At 46.5% G+C, this 21399-nt stretch overlaps 2 protein-coding genes across 2 annotated transcripts; both read left to right on the forward strand.

Moving 5' to 3' along the window:
• Positions 1–1094: 1094 nt before the first annotated feature.
• Positions 1095–1535, forward strand: LOC308422015 (calmodulin, striated muscle-like; the record flags this gene model as incomplete). Its single annotated transcript, XM_080918504.1, has 1 exon — positions 1095–1535. The coding sequence occupies one exon, from the start codon at positions 1095–1097 to the stop codon at positions 1533–1535; it is 441 nt and encodes a 146-aa protein (XP_080774630.1).
• Positions 1536–18282: 16747 nt separating this feature from the next.
• Positions 18283–18630, forward strand: LOC308422016 (developmental pluripotency-associated protein 3-like; the record flags this gene model as incomplete). Its single annotated transcript, XM_080918505.1, has 1 exon — positions 18283–18630. One exon carries the CDS (start codon positions 18283–18285, stop codon positions 18628–18630), a length of 348 nt encoding a protein of 115 aa, XP_080774631.1.
• Positions 18631–21399: the final 2769 nt, after the last annotated feature.

A 21399-nucleotide genomic window follows, 5' to 3' on the forward strand; every position in this document is an offset into this window, starting at 1 on the left:
AGGTTGTTCAGGGATGGGTTTCCTTCCAGAAATGCACATCATACACAGAAGGCCATGGGTAGGTGTCTCAGGTGGACTAGTGTGCTTAGGGCTGATACAGGAGATCCCAAAGAGCTCAAGTTCCTTTCACGGCTGTCCTATCCTTGGACTTTGCTGGCCACACATTGCCTTCCAGTGCCGAAGCAGCATCCACCCAGGTAAGACTCTCCGACCTAAGTTGTCTCCCCTCCTTGTGCATGGAATAAACCTCTGTCTTCTCCAATGGAGAACCAGAGGGTCCAGAGAACACTGGGCTTAGCTGAGGAATTGTAGGACTCACTTGGGGAGCTGAGAGGCCCTTCCTCTCACCTTTGCAAGGCCTTAGCACCAGAATGATACCCAGCCCCTTACTTCCTGGATGCTAAAGAGACAGCCCCCACCCTCTTTTCTTGCCCAGGACTTCGAGTGCAATGAAGGCTATGGCTAAATCCAGGAAGACTTGGTACGTCCCCCTTTCCATCAACCTCAGCCTGAAGACTAGAGCTGAGAGGAGTACTAATCCGAACCCCACTAAGGACTGCTGATCCTCATCCTCAGCAGCTTCGTTGACACCTGGGCCTTTCCCCTTTGAGTCTCTTTGAAATTGGGGAAGCACTCTTGAAATCACCAGCTTTGTCAAAGCCTCTCTGAAAATCAGCCACAGGGGAAGTGTGTCTAGGCAGATGTCCATGCAGTGGGGTGGTCTGCTATCTGGGTCAGGAGAGGCTGGCAGACTTTGTCCCATGCCCTCCGGGACACTTCCTATCACCTTATCCATAGATCTCATCCACTAAAATTACTTCATTCCTTGTCAGCAGCTGGTCTGTCCTTCCCTGGGAGGAGCATCTTGCCTGAGGGCAAGTAGAGGGTGGGGAACCTCCTCCCTTTGCTCCAATCGCAGAAAAGGAGGGGGTTCCGATGCCAGGGCAAGGCTACCTATAGCTCAGCCCTTCAACAGACACAACCTCAGAGCCCAGCAGCAGCCTTGAGCTCCGGACCAGAAATCCCAGGAGCAGTAGATTGACATCCGGTTGACACCAAGCTCAGAAGCTTTGTGCGGCACAGAGAACTCGGCCATGTCTCACGGGTTTTCTAAGGAGGAGGTGGATGAGTTCCAAGAAGCTTTCAATAGGTTTGACAAGAATAAGGACGGCCATATCAACGTCCAGGAACTTCGAGATATCATGCAGCAGCTAGGCAAGGACGTCTCAGAGGAGACCCTGAAGGCGCTCATCGCCAAGGTAGACACAGATGGCGACGGCACCATCAGCTTTGACGAATTCTTGACGGCTATGCAGAAGTATAAGAAAGGGGGCAGGGCTGAGGAACTGCAGGCTCTGTTCCATGTCTTAGACCAGGACGGCGATGGGTACATCACTGTGAACGAGCTCAAGGAAGGCTTGTCCAAGATGGAGCTTTCCCAGGAGGAGCTGGATGACATGTTCCGATTGGCTGACAAAAACCAAGATGGGAAGGTGAACTATGAGGAGTTTGTACAAGTCTACACTGAGCTGTGAGACTGTTAGATGCAAGCTCCACCTCGTTGTCTATCTGCCTGACTCTGACAGGCACTTGTGCCTTCTTGCAGGGCTCTGCTTTTGTGGTGGGGCTAAAAAAGACATTTGTGTTGGTGTACGGGAAACTACCTCATGAATGAGGAAGGCTTTATTGAATCTGGATGCTGTGCCATCCAGAGCTGCTCATGAGTCTCCTCTCTGATGCGGAGACTCTGGTCAAAGGATGGTTTCTTTGGGTTGGTCTCTCTCCCTCTTGCTGTGGAACAGGTTCTTCCTACCTCCTGGGGCTCTTATGATGGTTTAAATAAAAAGAATGCAAATTCTGTCTGCTTGGTGTTTTATTAAAGAGGAAGACCCCAAGGGCTTCCAAAAATTTACATTCATTGGAGCTACAATCACTGTCCTAGAACTGGCGAGAAAGCTGATCTGAGAAGCCCTTTTGTCTACCTCTTGTCTTCCTTAGTTCCCAACAAGGAGGAAAAGTGAGTAATGATATGTAGTCAGGGGAGGTCAGATGGGGGAAATATTGTTTTGAGCTTTAAGGTCTGTCTGAGCTGCTGGGTACTAGTACCTGGCCTGGAAAGAGCAGGACCAGTTGCACTCCCCAAAGAGGAAAGACACCCTCTTTCTCATACAGCCTGTGTGCATTAACCTTGAGTAAAAGGAGGACAAGAATTGCCTCTATATTTGTGTCTCTGCACATGTCTATGCCTGTCTGCATAAGCCTGTCTGTGTATTGTGTATGTATATGTTTGTCTATATTATCCATGTATGTCCACATGGGTTTAGAGATGTATGCCTATATGTGTGTGTAAGTGTATATGTAGCTGCATGCGTGTATCCCTGTGTGTATCTGAATATATGTATGTATTTCTGTGTATGCATGAATTCTGTATCTGAAATATATCATCCCTAGAGATTTTTTTTTTAAAAAAAAGGTGAGTCCAGAGGAATGGGATCCACTTTACAAAAACCACAGATATGTAGCCAGATGAGATGTGACCGGAAAAACATATGATGGGCAAAGGAATGGACGTGTTATAGAGGAATTGACAGCAGTTACATGTAGAAGGCAGGAATACTAATACGATATGGGGTTTCCAAAGCGGATATCAGGGCATTCGAGTCCCCACGGGATAGAACGCTGTTGGTGTAGACTTCTGACAGTGGCTCCCTCTTGGCCTTAAAAGGCTCAGATATTCTCTGATTCAGCTTGAGGGGTTGCTTCCAGATAAAAGATGGAGGAGAAAGATGGAGGGCTGCCAGGGCTCCCCAGTCCACATCCAAGGCAAGCAAGGTCACTATTTGAACTTGGGCAGGGACACTACTGTCTGGTTTTGAACCCCACATAAAGAGTTGTGCTTGCTGTTTAGCAGGCCTGGGTTCCTGCTTCTTCCTTCATGAAATGGGATTTTCTTCTCCCTTCCCTTCTTCTCCCTTCCCCTCCCTCTTCCCCCTTCCCCTCCTCTCCTCTCCCTTCCCCTCCTCTCCTCTCCCTTCCCCTCCTCTCCCCTCCCTCTCTCCCTTATCTTCTAAGTCTGTCTGTCTGTCTTTCTTACTGAGTGGAATTTAAGCTCAATTTATCTATCCATTTTATCTTGTCACAGCCATGCCAAGTCAGTAGGTCTGGTTTAGGGAGAGAGACAGAGGGAGGGAGGGAGGGAGGGAGGGAGGGGAGAGGGAGAGAGAGAGAGAGAGAGAGAGAGAGAGAGAGAGAGAGAGAGAGAGAGAGAGAGAGAGAGAGAGAGAGCTATTACAAAATGCTTCAGCCCAGCCAGTTCCTTCGCCCCCTCATTCTGCCACACCTGTGCTGGGTACACACACCCATGGAGAGCACACACCCGTGGGGTGAGCTGCAGAGCGTGTCTGCTTTATCCCAGCTTGAGCACAGAGCTCATTGGAGGGAGTAAGGGGTCAAGGTTACTAAGGGAAGTCAACCATGTCTGTGAGGATTGTTTGTTTAATTTCTCCATGGTGGGATTACTTTTCGGTTACTCTAGTCTCTTTGCTCCCTCTCTTGTTTGTCTACAGATTTCTGGCCCTTTAGGATACCTTCTAGACTGCTGGGTGGAGGCCTGGTTTGCTGGGGAGGAAAAGGCCTGGGGCTGGAATGAGGTGTGGCCTGGCCTGAGGAATGGGTAGGGAGATGCGGAAGCTAACTGCAGTCTCCGCTCCCAGCTCTGGGACGTGGGAGGGAAGTGCTGTGGGCTGGGCAGGCTGAAGCTCTGGTGGGAGAATGAAGAGATAAAGTAGGGAAATGGGGCAGAGATTGCCCCAGGCTGATTGTCTAAAGTAGGGATTACTCTCCAGTTCAGAGGAAATTAGTGTAAGGTTTCTGTGGCAAGATAAAATGAAATATAAAGAGACAAGATGGACCGCAGATGTACTTGTCAAAGGATTGTGCAGCATGTAAGAGGCCTGGTTTTGATCTCCAGCATTTCATGTGGTGGTATAGGCCTGTAAACCCAACACTCGCGAAGCAGATGCAGGGGGAATCGAAGTTCAGAGTCATCCCCGGCTACGTAGTGACTTTCAGGAGGACTTGAAGCAAAAGAGAAGCTAGAGAAAAGCTTTGCAGTCGTTTGGTTTTTGTTGACGACGCTAAGAACCCACAGCTTCTGAGTTTTCAGTGTTGAATGACCTTTCTGGCAGGAAGCTACCAGGAAAGCAGAGGGTCGTTTGGGGATGTGGATTGGGTTTCTTGTGCCTCCAAATCTATTTCGAAATATTACTGATCCGAGAAGTCTAAACATCTGAGAGCATCTGCTTGAATCTAAAGGGGACAAAATTGATTTTCTATACAAAATTTTTTTCTGCTTTATCTCAAGTGTGAATATTTTTGTCTCATGCATAAGAATAATAAAGATGAAAATTCAGCACAGTTTCTTCTAGTTCGAGGGAAGAAGTGAGGGAAGCTTCAAGGGTCCCCTCGAGTTTTGTTTTCTGGACTGGGTGTAGACTACATGGATGGTAACTATTATACTCTGCGTACTTCAGTCTGTTTTAGACTAAAAATAATACCTGCAGGCGGTAGAAGATTAGAGATTACAGAGGGCTACTTAGATGGAAAATCATCCTCCAGCCTAAGCCACACCCAGAGAGAATTAGATGGTAGTTTTTGCTAACTATCCATGATCTCCCTGACCCTTACAGTGGGAAGGCCAAGTGAATTCTCCAACTCTGAATCTACAACCTCTTGGATGACTGAGCTTGGGTTTAGTTAAACAGGTATCTAATCTTCTTCCCAAACTTTATAACTGAAGAATCAGGAAGAGCTGAAGACCAAAAGTCAAGGCATTTCCTATAGCACCTCGCCAGCAGCAGGGAATGTTCTTGCTAGTTTTTTTTTCTTTTCTTTTCTTCTTTGCAATAGGGACTCAAGACCGAAACATTTTAACACGAATATGCATTGGAACTGAAATTCTTGATTCTTGCACGAGGAAGTTGTTGTCCTACAACCTACCCCATGCTGGACTTGTGTGTGTGTAATCATCACAGAATGCTGGAGATCAAACCCGGAGCTCTGTGCACACTCAACCAACTGAGACCGTGCCCCCAGCTTTTCTACATTTTATCACGTGTTACGTAGGTGAGAACCTTCTGCCTTCTCAACTTCAGGGACTGGCATTTACACACTAAATGGTCAGAAGACAGACTAATCCACAAGGCAATTTCCTTTGCATCTAGACAGAAGGACATCAAAGACATAAAAACCCCAAATACAATGTTTAGGCTTGAGAGCTTACATACCATTTTCACAAAGGGCTGTAGATTCTAGCAAGATGATAAGATGCCGTTGGGCCTCTGGAATAGTAGATTGTGAGTAGGTGTGCATGTGGAAGAATCACTTATTAAGGTATGTTATGTCAATCAGAGACTACTCTTAGGCAGACTGACCATGGAGTTGGATGAGCCTGGGTCTTCAGATGAGCAACGGTGACTGTTCCCTCACATGCAGGAGTGACGCACAAGTGGCCTAGCAACATCCCTGCCTTTTGCAAGTAGAAGCTAAGTACTAGAAGGTGTTTCTGAGGAGCCCCTCAATTTCATAATACTACTTTGGGTGTGAGGGTATTAGTCAGTCTTCCAAGTGACTCACACAAAAGACCTGTTGACAATCAATTTAATAGAGACAATCAAATTAGAAGAGAAACAGTTTATGTTGGTTTATAGTTTCAGAGTTTTTAGTCAATGCTCTGTGGGCCTCATCCCTGTGTGCCTGGGGATGAAAAGCTACTTAACTTCCCACTGGCTGGGAGCAAAGAAAAGGTGAGATAGCCCACCAGGGGCATATTTCAAATGATCTAATTTCCTTCCACTAAGCCCCACCTCTTAAAGAGACAACCACCTCCCAATGGCGCCTTTAGGGGACACATTAAGATCTAAACCATAAGAGAGTGAAGTGGGGTGAGCATAAGTCTCTGGAGTGAGTTTAGGGGTCTCTCTGGCACTATCAGAAAAAGATCATTTTTAGGAGTTAATTTGACTTCCCAGAGCCCCAGCTTCCCCTAGCTCCGTAATGTAGTTGGTACTAGAAAGGACCAGTGGCCCCATCAAAGACTGTGTGTGGCCTTACAGCTGGAGCAGGGAGGACTGTAAATTCTGTTTGTATCTGTCAGCACTCAGGAGGTGGAGGGAGGAGGAGGAGAATCAAAGTGTGAGGTAAGCCTCAGCTACACAGTGTCTTCAAGGCAATCCTGGGCTGTAAAAAATAAAATCCTGTCTCAAAAACAAATATATATATATATTACAATACAAAGAAGTGATAAGATTTATTTTAGGAGACTTATTTTTGACAATGTTTGTAAAATTCTTTGCAGTATTATTTTTCCAGCTTAGATTTTTTGGCTTGAGTTTAGCAAATTATTTTAATCGTAGTCAAGTCACCCAACCATCGTAGCATGGTGGGACAGACGGGACAGACTGAAGTTCTCTGGGTTTCTGCACGTTTGGTTTTGTACTTTGAATCTCTGATATGGAAGGGCGGTTGGCTCATTCTGTCCGACTCACAATCTTCCTGCCTTCGACTGCTGATTCCTGGGATTGCAAGTGTGCTTTACCAGTCTAGAAGCTTGGAGTGCCGCTTTTCCTTCGAAGCTGGTTTTCAGCCTGCTTGGTCAGTATCCGATGGGTTCTCAGGGTCTCGCTCACATTGTGTCACACACGGGCACCACTGACATTTAGCTGATCAGAACTGGCCTTGACAGTCGACTGGAACCATCTCCTTTGAAACAGCTGTGATGAAAAGGAAACTTATTATCAACCCAAAACAAAATTTCCCCAGATCTTCCAAGTCACTAACGAGCAAACTTGAGTTAAGATGAACTATTCCGCGAGTTCTGAAAGCCATGTCCTCAATAACATGCCGTCTTCATTGGACTGCCCCGAGATTATTTAATCCCACGATAGGATTATAGGTGTGTCCTGCCACACCTAGTTGATGTAGAGTTGAGGTGAACCCAGGGTTTTGTGCATGCTCAGCAAGCGCTCTACCAACTAACGGAGTGTCTACCCCTCAGTCTACTTCCATTCTTGACAATCCTGATGACCCAGTCCCCATTCAAAGTCCCTGTCTTACATCTCCTCCCGGCAGCCTTTCCAAGCATGGCCTAGCACTCGGTTGGTTCTGAAGGAGACCTTTCTGAAGGAACGCTCTTGTCTCTCACACATTTCTTAGGTTGTACCTGTGTTGTTATCCCTGGTTACGGGACCCATTCTTTCCAGAACTCCAAATAAGAAAAGGAAGCTCATCAAGCCTAACCTAGATGGTGAAGTCTCCCCAGCACGCTTTCGTAAAGCTTAGCCTTCCCAGTGCACATACCCGTCCTGTTAGGCAGGCCAGCCTGGGTTCCAGTAGGCACTCTCTTTGGTCTCCAGGAGGGATGGTTTTCATAATGTTGTCAGGGTGAAAAGGGATTGAAACATGGCTGTACTCAACAAGAAGGAGAATTTGAAGTGACGCTGGAGCCAGGGGATTCTTCCTTCGATACCGTTGCCTGAGAATCATGACTACATAAGCCTCCTTTTCCAGCCAGTCAGCCCTCGGTTTAGAAATGTGGAGATTCTACACTGCGTGGGCTAGATAAAATGTAGACGTCAGACCGGCTGGGTGAGAAGACATAGAGGGAGTTAAAAAACCCAGAGGGTGGGGTGGGCAGCCTGATGGCTCAGCCTGAGGCCTGAAGTAGAGTCCTGGGATGTACAGTGTGAAGAGGGGGTGCAGACTCCTCTAAATCATCCTTTGCTCTGTATACACATGCCCTGACATGGGGACACTCTCTCAGTGAACACGTGACATACAAACACACATGTAATAACTCATACAGACTGGACTTTTTGGACCTATTTATAGAATCTTAGGCTGCTGTTTTCATTCGCCCCCTGTGAAATTCTTCATGCGCACAGGTGTGCTCCTGTGTGTGTGTGTGTGTGTGTGTGTGTAATATGTGTGCCATGTTTGCACATATTTGTGAGTGGACCTGGAGACTTGTCTACAGAGATAATCCTCACCTCTCAGTTTCCATCCTGCCCGTCAGATGGAGTGCCTCACTGAATGAGGAGCTCGTCTTTCTTTTTTCGTTTTAAGCTAAGCTTGAAGCCAGCAGGCCCCAGTGATCTTGTCTCCACTCTCCCTAATGTTCAGGCTGCGGGATGAGGGGGATCGCGATCGGCCTTTGTGTTGATCCTGGAATCTTAACTGTGGGTCTCCGTAGCTGGGTGGCAAGCACTGTTAACTGCTGAGACATCTCCCCAGCCTCCAAAGTATAAGTATTTCATCTTATTTGTGTGTGTGAAGAAGGAGTTACAGGCTTTGTGAGCCACCCGCTGTGGGTGCTGGGAGTTCAGAGGTGCTTTGCAGCAAGCAATATAACCAGAGGGATCTCTGCAGCCCCTCACCCCTAGTGGATTTCCTAGAGTCTCCGAAACAACCTAGATTAAGTATTCTTTTCTATTTTCTCTGAATTTGGGAGGGCGTTAAACGTGGCTCTCAGATGGACTAGGAGCAGGCTCCGCTGTCCTGTAGGGGGCGAAGATGGCACCTATTTTACTGACTCCACCCTGCTCAGCCCACAGATGACCTCACCTGGGTTTCTCTCTGGCTTGACAATGATCTGGGAAAGGGTCCAAAGGCCACTTTTGCAAGCACGCTCTTGCTTATCTCCAGGTGTTTACTATCTCGAGGGATGTGCAGCTGCTCCCTACACCAGGTGCTCCCATCTGGGAGTGGGGGTGGGGGTGGGTGGCAGCTTCCCATTTCAGCTCTGCCTTTCCTGGTACCCTGCCATTGTGCTACACTGACTTAACAGCACACCATCAGCCTCGGAGGAAGACTCACGTGCCTCAGTTTATGCAGCTGTAAAATGGGATAAAGGCCTTAATGCTGTTAGGACAGCGGGAGGGTTTTAAGGCCTACCCTAGTGAGTACATAGAAACACCTGGAAGCTTTTGAAAAATGCCACCCGTGTGCCCACCCCTATGCTGACCCCCTCCCCCAAGCCGGGGGGGGGGTACAGGGAGAGGCCTGGGTGTGGTTGTCCTTTTTAAAAGGTGCTTGCTCAGCCAAGATTAAGAAGGCAAGATTATGAAGCTCTGCTCTAACTTGCCTCTGGAAACTCTGACGATACGAGGCACACTCCCCACACCCAGCCTCTTTTTTGGTCCCCTGGGCAGGTTGCCTCCAAGGGCAGGGTGGTAAGTATCGAGCAAGCATTCAGCTCCATAGTTCTCCACGAGTGGGAGGTCTGCGGGTTGGCCATGTGAGTTTGAATCACTGTGGGAACTTGGAATGTTGCATTGGTGGCCTCTTGCTGAAGCCCACTCACTACCTGGAGACAGGTTTCTGTCTGGCGTTTTTTTACTAATGCCAGAGCTTTGTCTTCCCATCCCAGCCGACTTTCCATCTAAATGGACGCTGGCTCTCCGAGTCACATTTAGCTGTATTTCCCTGCATTATCGGAGCCCCTGTATCGTGACAGTGTGGCAGGAGTGTTGATAATCCCCATCCATCCGTGATTTCTTGGGTGCTCCACATTCCTGTGGGACCTAGAGGAAGGTTCTACACACACACACTGTGCCTTGTCAGGGACACATGGGATGTAGCCATGAAAAAACCTATCCAGAGGGAGGCAAGCATCTGGTTATGGAGTCCAGGCCTAGGAGATGTCTCAGCAAGCAGAGACTTGGAGGAGGTGACACCACTCCTGTGCAGTAGAGGTGGGGTAGCTTTACCAGGCACAGGCATTCTTGGCAGGGTCCTGGATGAGTAAAAGCAAACAAACAGATTTGTGTAGTGGTTGTGGTGGGGTTCAGGCCTGAGGAGATGAGTCTCGGGGTGAAAAGTACGACAGACAAAGGAATAAGGAATTCTTAAATCTCAATAAAGCCATTCGCTGGCTCTGTAACCTGGTGCAGGTCAGTGATACTCACGTGCCTCAATTTACTCAAATCTAAAACAAGGGAGATGAATGGTAGCTGCCTTGACTTTGAGCAAAGGAAAGAGAGGACACATTCTTCCGTGTCTCCGTGCTGTGAGACGAGATGTCTCAGCCGTTATAGGAACATAATTCAAATTTGTGAGCCGACTGAATAAGGGGCATATCAACCACATTTCTCATCTTCCTGACAAACAGAAAAGCAACAATGTAAGAGACCAAAGCTGTGTTGGGCTCAGGCTTTAGGAGGGTTTCAGTTCATTATGGAGGGAAGCTCAGGAGACTCTCGTAAGTGGCTAGAACCTGAGGCAGAACACTGCAGCAAAGATTGCAGGTGGGAAGCAGGGCTGTGAAAACCTCCAGAGACCTGTCCCTAAGGTCTTACCTTCTAAAGGCTTCCAAACTTTCAAAATAATGCTAGAAATGAAAGGCCAGGGTTCAGAACACTGGCTTGGGTGGGTGGTCTAGATTCAAGCCAGTGTGAAACTCAGAACTGCCTGCATGATGGGTGAGTATCACATCATTGAACTATGGCATCAGGACGCAGACGAGGCTTTAGAATGCCTTTGTATTACATTTACTTATTTCATGTGTATGTGTGTGGGTGGCAGGCATGCACACATATGTGTGAACATATGTGCCACAGTGCTCACATGGAGGTCTGAGGACAAGTTGGAAGAATCGGGTTTTCTCGGATCTAACCCAGATGGTCACGATTGACAGTAAGCAACTTTAACCCCTGGGCAGTGTTGCTAGTCCTCAGATAAGGTTTTGACTCAGAGGAGATGTGTGGCCACATTTGTGCTTTAGGGAGATGATTCAGAATGGGGGCGCCGGATGAAGTAAGTGGTGGCATGAAGACCCTCCCCCCTGGGGGGGGGAATGGTGAATGTGGTCACTGGAGTCTGAGCAGAGGAACACCCCCTGGAGCCTAGAGGAAGCAGAATGTGGCATGAAGCTAGCCTGGGGAGGGTCTGGTTTCGTAATCTGTGGCTATGAGAGTCGAGAGCTGAGTCAGAGGAAGGGCTTCTAGGAACGGGCTGACTTAGTAATCATCTGTGCCGAAGCCCTTGGAGTTTGGGAGGAGGTGAGTGTCCACTGGGCATTGCAGAAACTAGGCTGAGCCTCACCCCGTACCCACCGGAGGTCAGGTCGGGTGTTTCTGCTGCTGCTGGCTGTCCTGGTGGCTAACATGAGGCCATGTGGCCTCTTGCCTCATCGGATGGTGAAAGCCCATTAGAGTTCTCAGAATCCTGTAGCTACTGAGAAGCCGATGGGTGTCTTGTTCAGCTTTGTGATAGAAACAGGGCAGAATGTGCTGTTTCTGAGCCCTTGAGTCAAGCCCAGGATTTCCCTGGTGCCTGGACGATGTTGGCCAAGACCTGGGAGTGTGGGAGGTACATGCTGCTTATACTCAGCTCTGGGAATCTGGCTGTGGGCAGCCTGCCCTCCTCTCTCCCTGCGAACCTAGGGCTTTCCACAACTCTATCACATCGGACCTGAGACAAGTTCTGAATGCACACTCTTTCCCTCTCCCCCAAGCTAACATCTTTAGAGGGAGAAGGGAATTTCTGAGATGCTGCCCACAACTGTCCTGTGGCAGGCTGACCAAAGAGAGCTAAGATTAGGGAGCTTTCTCAAACATGGGGGTAGAAAGGGATGCTCAGCCCAGGGAGGAAGTCTGGTGTGGGAGAGGCCGGCCGTGAGCTCTCCCCTTTCTTCCTCCCTCTCTGCCTTTCCCCTACTTCTTTTTCTTCTGTTATCAAAGACTCACCACTACCATTAAAGAAAAGTACCCTGGTCTATCAAGAAGAGTGCTTGGCCCAGCCCTGGGGATTCAGGAAGACCTCTCTCCACGGGGTGGCTGGACACAAAACAAATGACTGGAACCAGGGAAAACTACCAAGAGTTTCCGTCTGATTCTGCTGCTGCACTGTTGGAGGCTTCAGGTGGTTCCAGGTTGGCCTCGAACTTGTTATACAGCCAAGGATGACTTCAAGCACCCCACCTCTGCCTCTCAAGTTCTGGGGTTAATGTACCACCATGCCTACTCTATGTAGTACTGAGGATTGTACCCAGGACCTCATGTATGCCAGGCGACACTCTAGAAACCGGACTATACATCTCCAGCCCCTTGGCTGGATTTTAAAGCATCTAGTAGCTTTAGGAGCCAATTGTGCATTGTGGGCTTAGGAGAAACTGGATTTTCTTGGAGATTTGGGGTTGCACCGCACTTTATTTCTGAACTGTCTCGCAGGGAAGTAGACCAAGCCGAATGGTGGTGGCATGTAGGTGGAACAGGGGTTACGCTGGCTTTAAGCTACCTAATCCTTTCTCTAAGCTCATGGAAATTCTAGGCTGAAATTACTATTATTAATGGTATCCTGAGGGCTTGTAAAAGATGTACCTCCTTTCCAGTGTGATTATCAGGGCAGGTTTGTACCTAGCAGTTCAGCCACACCCTTCTGGGTTGGTCCTGTTTGGGGAGAGGCCAGCCAGCCAGACAATCTGGAGGGATCTCAACCAGGCAGGCTCAGGGCGCTGAGAGCTAAGTCATCAGGAGGGGAGAGGGTGGGGTGTTCCCCCCATACCTTACAGGTTCTCTGTTTTAACTGGCTTCATCACCAGGCTCCTTATCTCAAAGATCTCAGGATAAGCGTCAGCCTCTTAGGCTGGACAGACCCTCTAATAAGAGCTGTCATCTTGTCGATTTTTATTGTAAGTCCAGACTTAACTCTGCCAAGGCCTTCTTCTCTGCCTGACCCTCCCCCCCCCCCACTAGCACGTGAGCAATCCCAGCAATGGGACAGCTTGTCTTTGCTTATCCCAATGCCCAAGATGTGGCTCTGTTTGACAAACAACTTGGAGATCCCCCTTGCTCTTGTTTCTAGGCACAAGTGAGTCTTTCAAATCTGTCCAGACAAGAATGACAAGAAGACCAGAAGACCTAGTGTGTGTGTGTAGCAGTGGTGGTATTGAGAAGAGATTCAGCTAGCCCGGAGGAGACCTGCTCAATAGTAGTAGAACTGAACAAAGAACAGCTAGCTGCCTTTGGAAGCAATTCCTACCTGTTTCCGGTAACCTGCAGGCTAACATTTGAGCTGTTTCCGGTAACCTGCCGGCTAACTTTTGAGCTGTTTCCTGTAACCTGCCGGCTAACATTTGAGCTGTTGCGGAAGCTTCTTCTGGGTGTTGTGTACTAAGTCAGCACGAGGACAGGGGTGTGTGGTCCCTTAGGAGACAGGTAGGAAGGAAGAAACATACAGAGGAGGCTTCATTCATGCCTTGGAGGAACTTCTTCTGAGATACATAGTTTCCTTGTTTTACTGGAAATAATGCCCTAATTCTCAACATTGAGTTGGGTCTTTCAAACTATTATAGTTTCTCAGACACATTCTTCTTCCCAATTAATAGCTCTTAGGGTGGGAGTTTTGTGGCTGAGGGCAATAGGCTCACCTTTTAATAAACACAAAGTCAAAGTTCTGCACTGTCAAGAAAAGCAGAAACTTTTGTAGGAGGTAAATAAAGCATGGGGCATGTTTCCGAAGTAATTTTCTCCCTCGCCCCATTATGTAAGCTAGGCTGCCAAATGTTCTATGTACCCGAAGATGTCCTTGAAGGTCTGCTCCTCTCACCTCTAACTTCCTAGATCAGGCACAAGTCACTATGCCTGGTTCATGTGGTGTTGGGGACTGGACCCAGCCAGGGCTTTGTGCATGCTAGGCAAGTGCTCTCCCAACAGAGCTGCAGCCCCAACTGCTATTCTTAGTTTAGAATACACAACAGATATACAGTGTACTCTTTCCATTGGGACCGAAAAGTCCACATGAGCTTTGAGAAAATTCAAGATGCTTGTCAATACCACTTAGTGAAATTCTCACACTTGAGAATTAAACAAAACAAAACAGAAAATGAAGTTTTCAGTTTGCAGGGAATCTTTATCAAAATCATGTGTTTGTATAAGACATTAATTACTTTCCATGTTGTTATGGTTGCTCTGTTCTTCCTTACATAGCATCTACTCTTCCCTTATGTGTAGCTGAGAAGCCAGCACAGTTCCACCATGCACCCCTTGATCTGTTGCACTAGGGGTTCAGCCTGGTGTAGGCATGAAGGTAACAGAAGGAAGGGAAGTGAAGAGAAAGGAAAATATTGATTAGGGGGTGGAATGTGATGAGGTGCCACCCATCAACTTCAATACAGGAACCCGTTACCCACAGTGCCCAGGACAGGATACGCTCCAATAAACACTTCTCATGCAAATATGTTCACGTACAAACATTCCCAGAGAACAGAAACCAAAAAGCATGTGGTATATTACGTATACCATGCAATTTAGGGTGAAGTTTGGGGAGAAGTAAACAAAAGGCAATCAATATGTTTCCTCATCCACACCAGCTTCAAGACAGCTGGATCACCACCGTTACTAGCATGGACAAACTGGTCGTGTCAGATGGTCAGGTCCAGATGAGGGGGATGGTGATGGTCTCATCCCCTGTGATCAATCATCCTTTATTCTTTATGTGAGGGCAACGATGGCAGGATAGATATTTATTCTGAGCCCCTTTACAAACCACTTTATGCTTCTCATCTTTCTGGTAGCAAGACTCCCAAAGGGTCTCTGCATTTCATCTGCTACATTTTAGAGTCTCAGTCCATTTGATGTTGCTATCACAAAGTACACGAGTGGTGGGTACTATATGAAGATGAGAGGTTTCTCCCATTCACACACTTGATGGTTGCAAAGGCCATGCCAGGCAGCCATTCCTAGTGAGGCCTTGTGCCCTCTGTCATAGCATGGTAGATGGCATTGTGTGGTGGCAGTCTGTGGGAAAGCGGTTAGGGATCCCTAAAGAGGACACTGAACATTTTGTGAGGCAGCCTTGTTTCATAACAGCTCACACTCAGCAACTACTCCAATCTCAAGAGACATAACCCATTCCTTTAGGATGTGCATTAATTCCTACTTCAAATAATAGCCCTTAGCCAAACCAGGTCTCAGAGTTTTGGGGTTTGGTTTTGTTTTTTGTATATAAGTGGCGTGCGCACATGTGTATGTATGTGTTGTCATATTCCATGTGTTTATGGAAGCATGAAGTTGATGTCAAATGTGTTCCCCATTGCTCTCTACTGTTTTTATTGAAGTAGACCTCTCACTGAACCTGGGCCTCATTGCTAGTCAGCTTACCCTAGGAATCCTCCATCTCTGTTTTTTAGGTGTTGGGATTACAGGAATTTCCCGAGCTTGCCTAGTTCTGTGCAGATTCTGGTGATCCAAATTCTAGTCCTTACACTGGTACTGCAAGAATCTAGCTACTGGTCTGCTAGTGATCTCTACCCTTTGAAGGGCCCATCACCTTTCCATATCATTACATTGAGGCCATGCTTTTACGACAGGAGCTCTGGGGCACAAACTCTATCTAAACCGTAGTAAAAATTACAGCAGCAACTTCATGCAGTCAAATAGGATTCTAGCTTTGGCTGATGGAAACTTTTCAGTTATGGGAGCCTGGGTGGAGGCTAGTTACCTCCATGGGGCTGCTTCACTTCTTTCTCTTGGTTTTCCATGAGGCAGAAGGGGATTTCCTATCAGGAACCACTATGGTATCTGTCTCAGCCAGCGGTAGGGGATTTTGAAAACAGGGTCCTTTATCTCTCTCGAAACACAATGCTGGTCTCTAGTTCTATGGGTTGGCTGTGGAAACAAAAATAAAGGCCATTTAAAGCATCTGTACTTGCAGACCATGGAGCTGTGGGTTTTGTGTGCATTATAATTACTACAGGAAAGGGCCAAGAGCTGCCGGGAAGGAGACATGGGCTTGTAATCCAGACGGCAGTCCTGGAAAGACTGCAGAGTTGTCCAGAGGCAGTGTTCTCCAAAACTGGGGACCCATGCCCCTGGTGGCATCTAAAGTGATTTGAGGGCTCACGTGGGCAAATAGAAAAGAGGATGGTTGGATCTTTAGTATGAAGTCAGCAAATGTAGCCAGCCCTCACTAACATGCCTGCAGTAGGTTATTGTTGCTTGCCGTGGGTTGTTACTCCTTTTCTTCTATTTTTAGCAAAGGAAGTTGGCCTTCCACTTATAACAATGACATACAGTGCTTTGTTTTGTTTTAAATAATTCTTAAAAACGGGAAGTGTAGATGAAAAAATGTCAAGGAGATAATGTATTTTAAAGGTGAAAGTGTGATTCTGCTACTCCAGTGAATGAGCTTTTTAAAATAAATAACTCCAACCTCTCATGTTACTAAGAAAGGTCAAGGCTGGGGTCTCCTGGAGAGACAGAACGTCAGGTAAGTGGAACAAGGTCATAAGTTTCCTACTTCTGATCTTGGTCCTTCACACTGATCCCCAACTTGGCTTCTGCCACAACTCTAGGAAGGTGGTCTCTCAAGTAAGGTACAGAACTACTTGCTTCCTCTCCATTGCTCAAATGCAGGCACACGGCTGTGATCTGCAACACCGGTGTAATGACCCCCTGCCACAGAAGGGACTTCGTGAAGCTTCTATTGCAAACTTCTGGTTTCATTTCCCCTAAGCTTTCCCAGAATTCCTTGATGCCTCAAAATTGCTGGTTTTCCTCATCAAAAAGGTAGAGTAGGCCACTTTTTATCTGTGACCTGCCAATTTTCAGCATACCCAAGGGGTCTCAAGGACAAAGGGCCTTTGGGGCTTGACATTGTTTGGCCTGAATAAAAATGGAGAGACACTTTTTGTCCTTGAGGTCTGGGGAAATTTGATTTGAAAAGCAATTTAATGAAAAGAAGAACCTGGGGTAGATATCCAATCAGTCTCAACAGCAGATGAGTCATCTGGTAATATGTGTAGGTTCTGAAGGCAGGTGATTGGAATAATGCCTTCCACTTAATAGAAGTCTTATTATGGCCTAGAAGTTACTCAAGATAGAAGTTTCTGATGGAGGTGGCTGGGGAAGAGATCTCAGTAAAGTGCTGGCCACATAAATACAAAGATCTGAGTGCAGTCCCTAGCATCTAGGTAGGTAAAAAGCTGAGTGTGATGGTATGTACCTGTAACTTATGCTGGAAAGGCAGACACATGGATGCCTGGAGTTCAATGTCCCAAAGAGAGAACTTGTCTCAAAAGAATAACATGGGTGGCTACTAAAGAATCTCTCTTTCCCTGTTCCTGTCCCTGCCCCCTCCCCTTTCCCCACCTTCACGTACCCCCTTCCTGCTCTAACTCTCTTACACACACCTCTCCCATGAAGGTATGGGAGAATGTGATTTTTTCCAAGAACAGTCCTTCTCTGCATCTTATTTTTTTGCAGGTGTGAGACTGAGTATAGGTGTAGATAAGACAGGGTATCTAAATGTGTGGGTTCCCCAGGGTCTCAGTAGACATTTATAGAAGACCAATAGCCATTCAAGGTGTGAGGCCAACATACTTCTGAAATCTGGAGCCTAGGACAAAGGGAACTGCAAGCTTTCTCAGAGGGATCCTGAAGGACAGGCAGACACGGTGCCCATGATCATCCCTGGAGGCCTAGGATCTTCAAATCACAGGAGACTATGGTCAAGCCGATGATTTAGCCCATGTTTAGTTGTATAGATTGACATCTCTATGGAAGAGGTTGGGGATATCTGATATCTCATTGATATCTCCGTTAGGGAGGTGGGAGCAGGAAGGCTGTTTGAAGTAGAGAGACATCAGTGAGACTAAAGAGTAGATGGAAGGGAACATACCTCAGGTGATCTGGAAGGTCCAGCATACAGGAAAAGGGGACTTGATTGAAATTTTTGCTGCCTCGTCATTTCCCATGTTACCTGAGCAACCGAAGAATTTTGCTTCTGTTTTTGTGAGTTCCTTTAGTTTTGGTTATCCAGTTCCCTCCTTCAGGTATTAAACATTTTAGCACTGATATACCTTAAGAAATTCAAATAGGGTCTGGTGAGATTGCTCAGTGGATAAAGGCACCCATTGGCAAACCTGTTGAGCTCAGTTCAATTCCTGGGACCCATGTAGTAGAGAAGAGAACCAGCTCCTGAGAGTTGACCATTCACTGCTGGGTATGTGTACCCTGCCTCAAGAAATAATTGTTTATGCAATAAGAAGCAATAAATAATAAGCAAATATGCTTAATAATAATAAAAACAGTACATAAGCAAAATATGTTTAAAAATAAAATCATGTATGGAAGGATCCAGGAGGAAATGGTTAGGGATTGGTACAAATTTATTCTTAAGAGCAAATCTAGCTCACTTCACCTCTGCTAGTTGGGTTTTGGTTTTCAGTCTTTTCAAATGCTAAGCAATTTTGTCCGGAGCTAGTTTTTTAGGCTTCTGCCCACCACCATGGAGGAGCCATCAGAGAAAGTCGACCCAGTTGTGGACCCAGAAACTCCTCAGACGGAAGATGAAGAGGACTCATTCGATGATTCAGAAATCCTGCAACCAGAAGCACTAGTAAAGGTCATGAAAAAGCTAACCCTGAAGCCCAGTGCTAAGTGGTCAGCACGTCGCCGCAGCCTCCGTCACTGGGTTGAGAGCAGACCTGTGGCGAACAGAAGTGAAAGACTCTTGAGGGATGTTCAAAGCGCCTTTCCCAAGAGAAAGGTCTGCACACTGCTGTCGGTGCTGAAGGATGCCACAGGTAGGATGAGAAGACTTGTTCGGACTGAGCAGAGACAAAAAAGGGCTTGAAGGAAATGAGTTTGAAGGGAACAGTGAACCACTCAGCTGTCTCTGCACTTCCTGCCTTTATCAAAGATGGGGTCTTTCCGAGAATGCTCAAATTGGCAAGAATTAGAACAGTCAGTTTAAATTGTACACTGTCACTCCCGTTAGTGACGCCACACAGCAGATCTGAAAGATGCTTTTTGTTTAAGATTAAACTTGGCCTGGTGTTGGGGAATCTTCTAACTTGTTAATTAGCCTTTAAATTATATAGGATGTGTGCTGTTTGGACTCATATAAATGGCTTAAATTTACCCAAAGAATGGAGGATGAGTCAAAGCATTCCGTGAACTTTAGGAGCTTCAAGCCTGGGGAATAATGTAATTAGAATTTGGAGCAGTTTGGTGCAGAAGGTAATTGGAATAGATCTTTGGATTTTTTAGTTTGCAGAAATTTGTAACAAAGGCAATTTTGTTATCTTGACTTTTTTAAAATAAATACACAGGGCAGATTAGAGTGAGCCAATGGGGATAGGGGAATTATTTTTACATGTGTATGTGTGGGCATGCACACCCATGATGTCCAGAGTTTGCTGTGTGCTACCAACCCTGCTTGTTTCTGTTTGAGACAGGGTCTCCATGAGGTCTAGCTGGTCCCTTAACTCCTGGTCCAGCCTCTCTGTTTTCCAAGTTTGGCACCATAGGCTTGTCAGCAAGATCTGGAAAATGCTTGTCTTGATTTTGTATTTGTTCATGTCGTGTAATATTAAAAAACAATTGGTTAATATATTCCAAAAGAGAGAGCAAATCTGTAATGCGAACTTGGAATGAGCAGACTTCTCTGGTCATTTCAAGGCAAGTTGTCAAATGAGGCTCACAGAGGTTTCCCCATAGCTTTTCAACTTGAGGCATCATTGAGAGCCCAGCGCCAGCTTGCCGACCCTGGATGGAGCTCACAGCACTAGGACTTTAGATTTCAGCCAATATTTGAAACCCCACTTTGTTATCTCTGTCTGTGACATCTTGACACATGAATGACATGATCACAGACCCTTCAGGAAGGTGAGATATGAAGAACCTGCCAAATCCTGTTGACATCTCATGGGTTCCCCAGGGTACATGTCAAGAATTTATAAATTCTCATCTGTGAATTTAGGTCACTGATTTTAAAGTTCAGAGATGATGCCAATTTTCTTATGACACAGTAATAAGGACAATTATAGTTATGGACACGTGTTTTTGTTTGAGTAATGCATAAAATTAAAATGAGAAATAATGGAAATAATCACAGGCTCCCACCAGCTACTATGTTCCCTACATGATTCCAGTGCTCATTCACTACAGTAGTGTGTGTGTGTGTGTGTGTGTGTGTGTGTGTGTGTGTGTGTGTGTGTGGTATCCTTTTGTCTTAGTTAGGGTTTCACCACTGTGACCAGACACCATGACCAATGCAAGTCTTATAAATGACAACATTTAACTGGGGCTGGCTTACAGGCTCAGAGGTTCAGTCCATTATCATCAAAGAGGGAACATGGCAGTGTCCAGGCAGACATGATGCACGAGCTGAGAGTTCTACACCTTCATCTGAAGGCTGCTAGAATACTGACTTCCAGGCAGCTAGGATGAGCGTCTTAAAGCCCACACCTACAGTGACACACCTACTTCAACAGGGCACACCTTCTAACAGTGCCACTCCCTGGGCTGAGCATAAACAAACTATCATACCTGGTAAGCAGATACTATACCATGGACTTCTGGAAGAGGCGGAGGCTAGTTATGTGAATTGTTGGGGTTTTGCTGCTGTAGCCACTGACCATCTCAATCGAAGATTAGCATCAAGCAGGGTCTTAAAGAGACTGATAGGACACTGTTGGATCATATCCAGGGAAGCTTATTTCTAACATTTAGAGTAAATATAGTGGGGTGCTTAGCTTTAATTGTCAACTTGATACAGCCTAGAATCACCTAGGAAGAGAGTTTCCAGAGACAAAGTCTAGATCAGGTTGACCTGTGGGCATGTTTGCGGTACGTTGTCTTGATGGAGAAGATGTCGATGAAGAAAAGCAGATGATGATGATGATCTTGAAATTTTGAGATAGGATTTCTCTGTGTAGCCCTGGCTGTCCTGAATTTCTTTCTGTAGACCAGGCTGGCCTCTAACTCACAGAGATTCACCTGGCTCTTCCTCCTGAGCGCTGGGATTAAAGGTAAGAGACACCCCACACCCTGGCTGTCTTGATTATTTTAATTGATTCGGGATGACTACTCTCTGCAACTAGAAGTTTCCAGCCTTGGTTTAGGACCTGGTTTGGACAAGAGTAAAGAAAGCCAATCAAGAACTAATTATGAGACTACAGTCCTTGAGTTCTTGCCTTGAGTTTCCCACAATTTCAAAGTGTAACCAAACCTGTAAGTCCAATAAAATTTTTCTCCCTAAAGCCCTTTATTAGGGTATTTTATCACATCCACAAAACTAAAACTGGGACACATCAGCAGGGAGGAGGGGTTGATGATAGGAGATTTCAAATGATGAATGTCAGGATATCTCACTGAAAAGAGTTTCTTCAGTCTTCCCACATGGCCATATGGCTGTCACTTACATGATGGGAAAGAATTTGTATTGTTGCTGTGCTTGGGTTAGGAGGACCAGAGTGATCTGCTTTTGGAGAAAGGTAGGCAGCAAAGAAACAGAGGGGGGAAGAGAGGGAGAGAGAGGGAGAGAGAGAGAGAGAGAGAGAGAGAGAGAGAGAGAGAGAGAGAGAGAGAGAGAGAAAGGGAGGGCAGGAAAAATAAAGTA

The sequence above is a fragment of the Micromys minutus genome (genome assembly GCF_963924665.1).
Source record: "Micromys minutus genome assembly, chromosome: 6".
In the NCBI taxonomy this organism is placed as follows: Eukaryota; Metazoa; Chordata; class Mammalia; order Rodentia; family Muridae; genus Micromys; species Micromys minutus.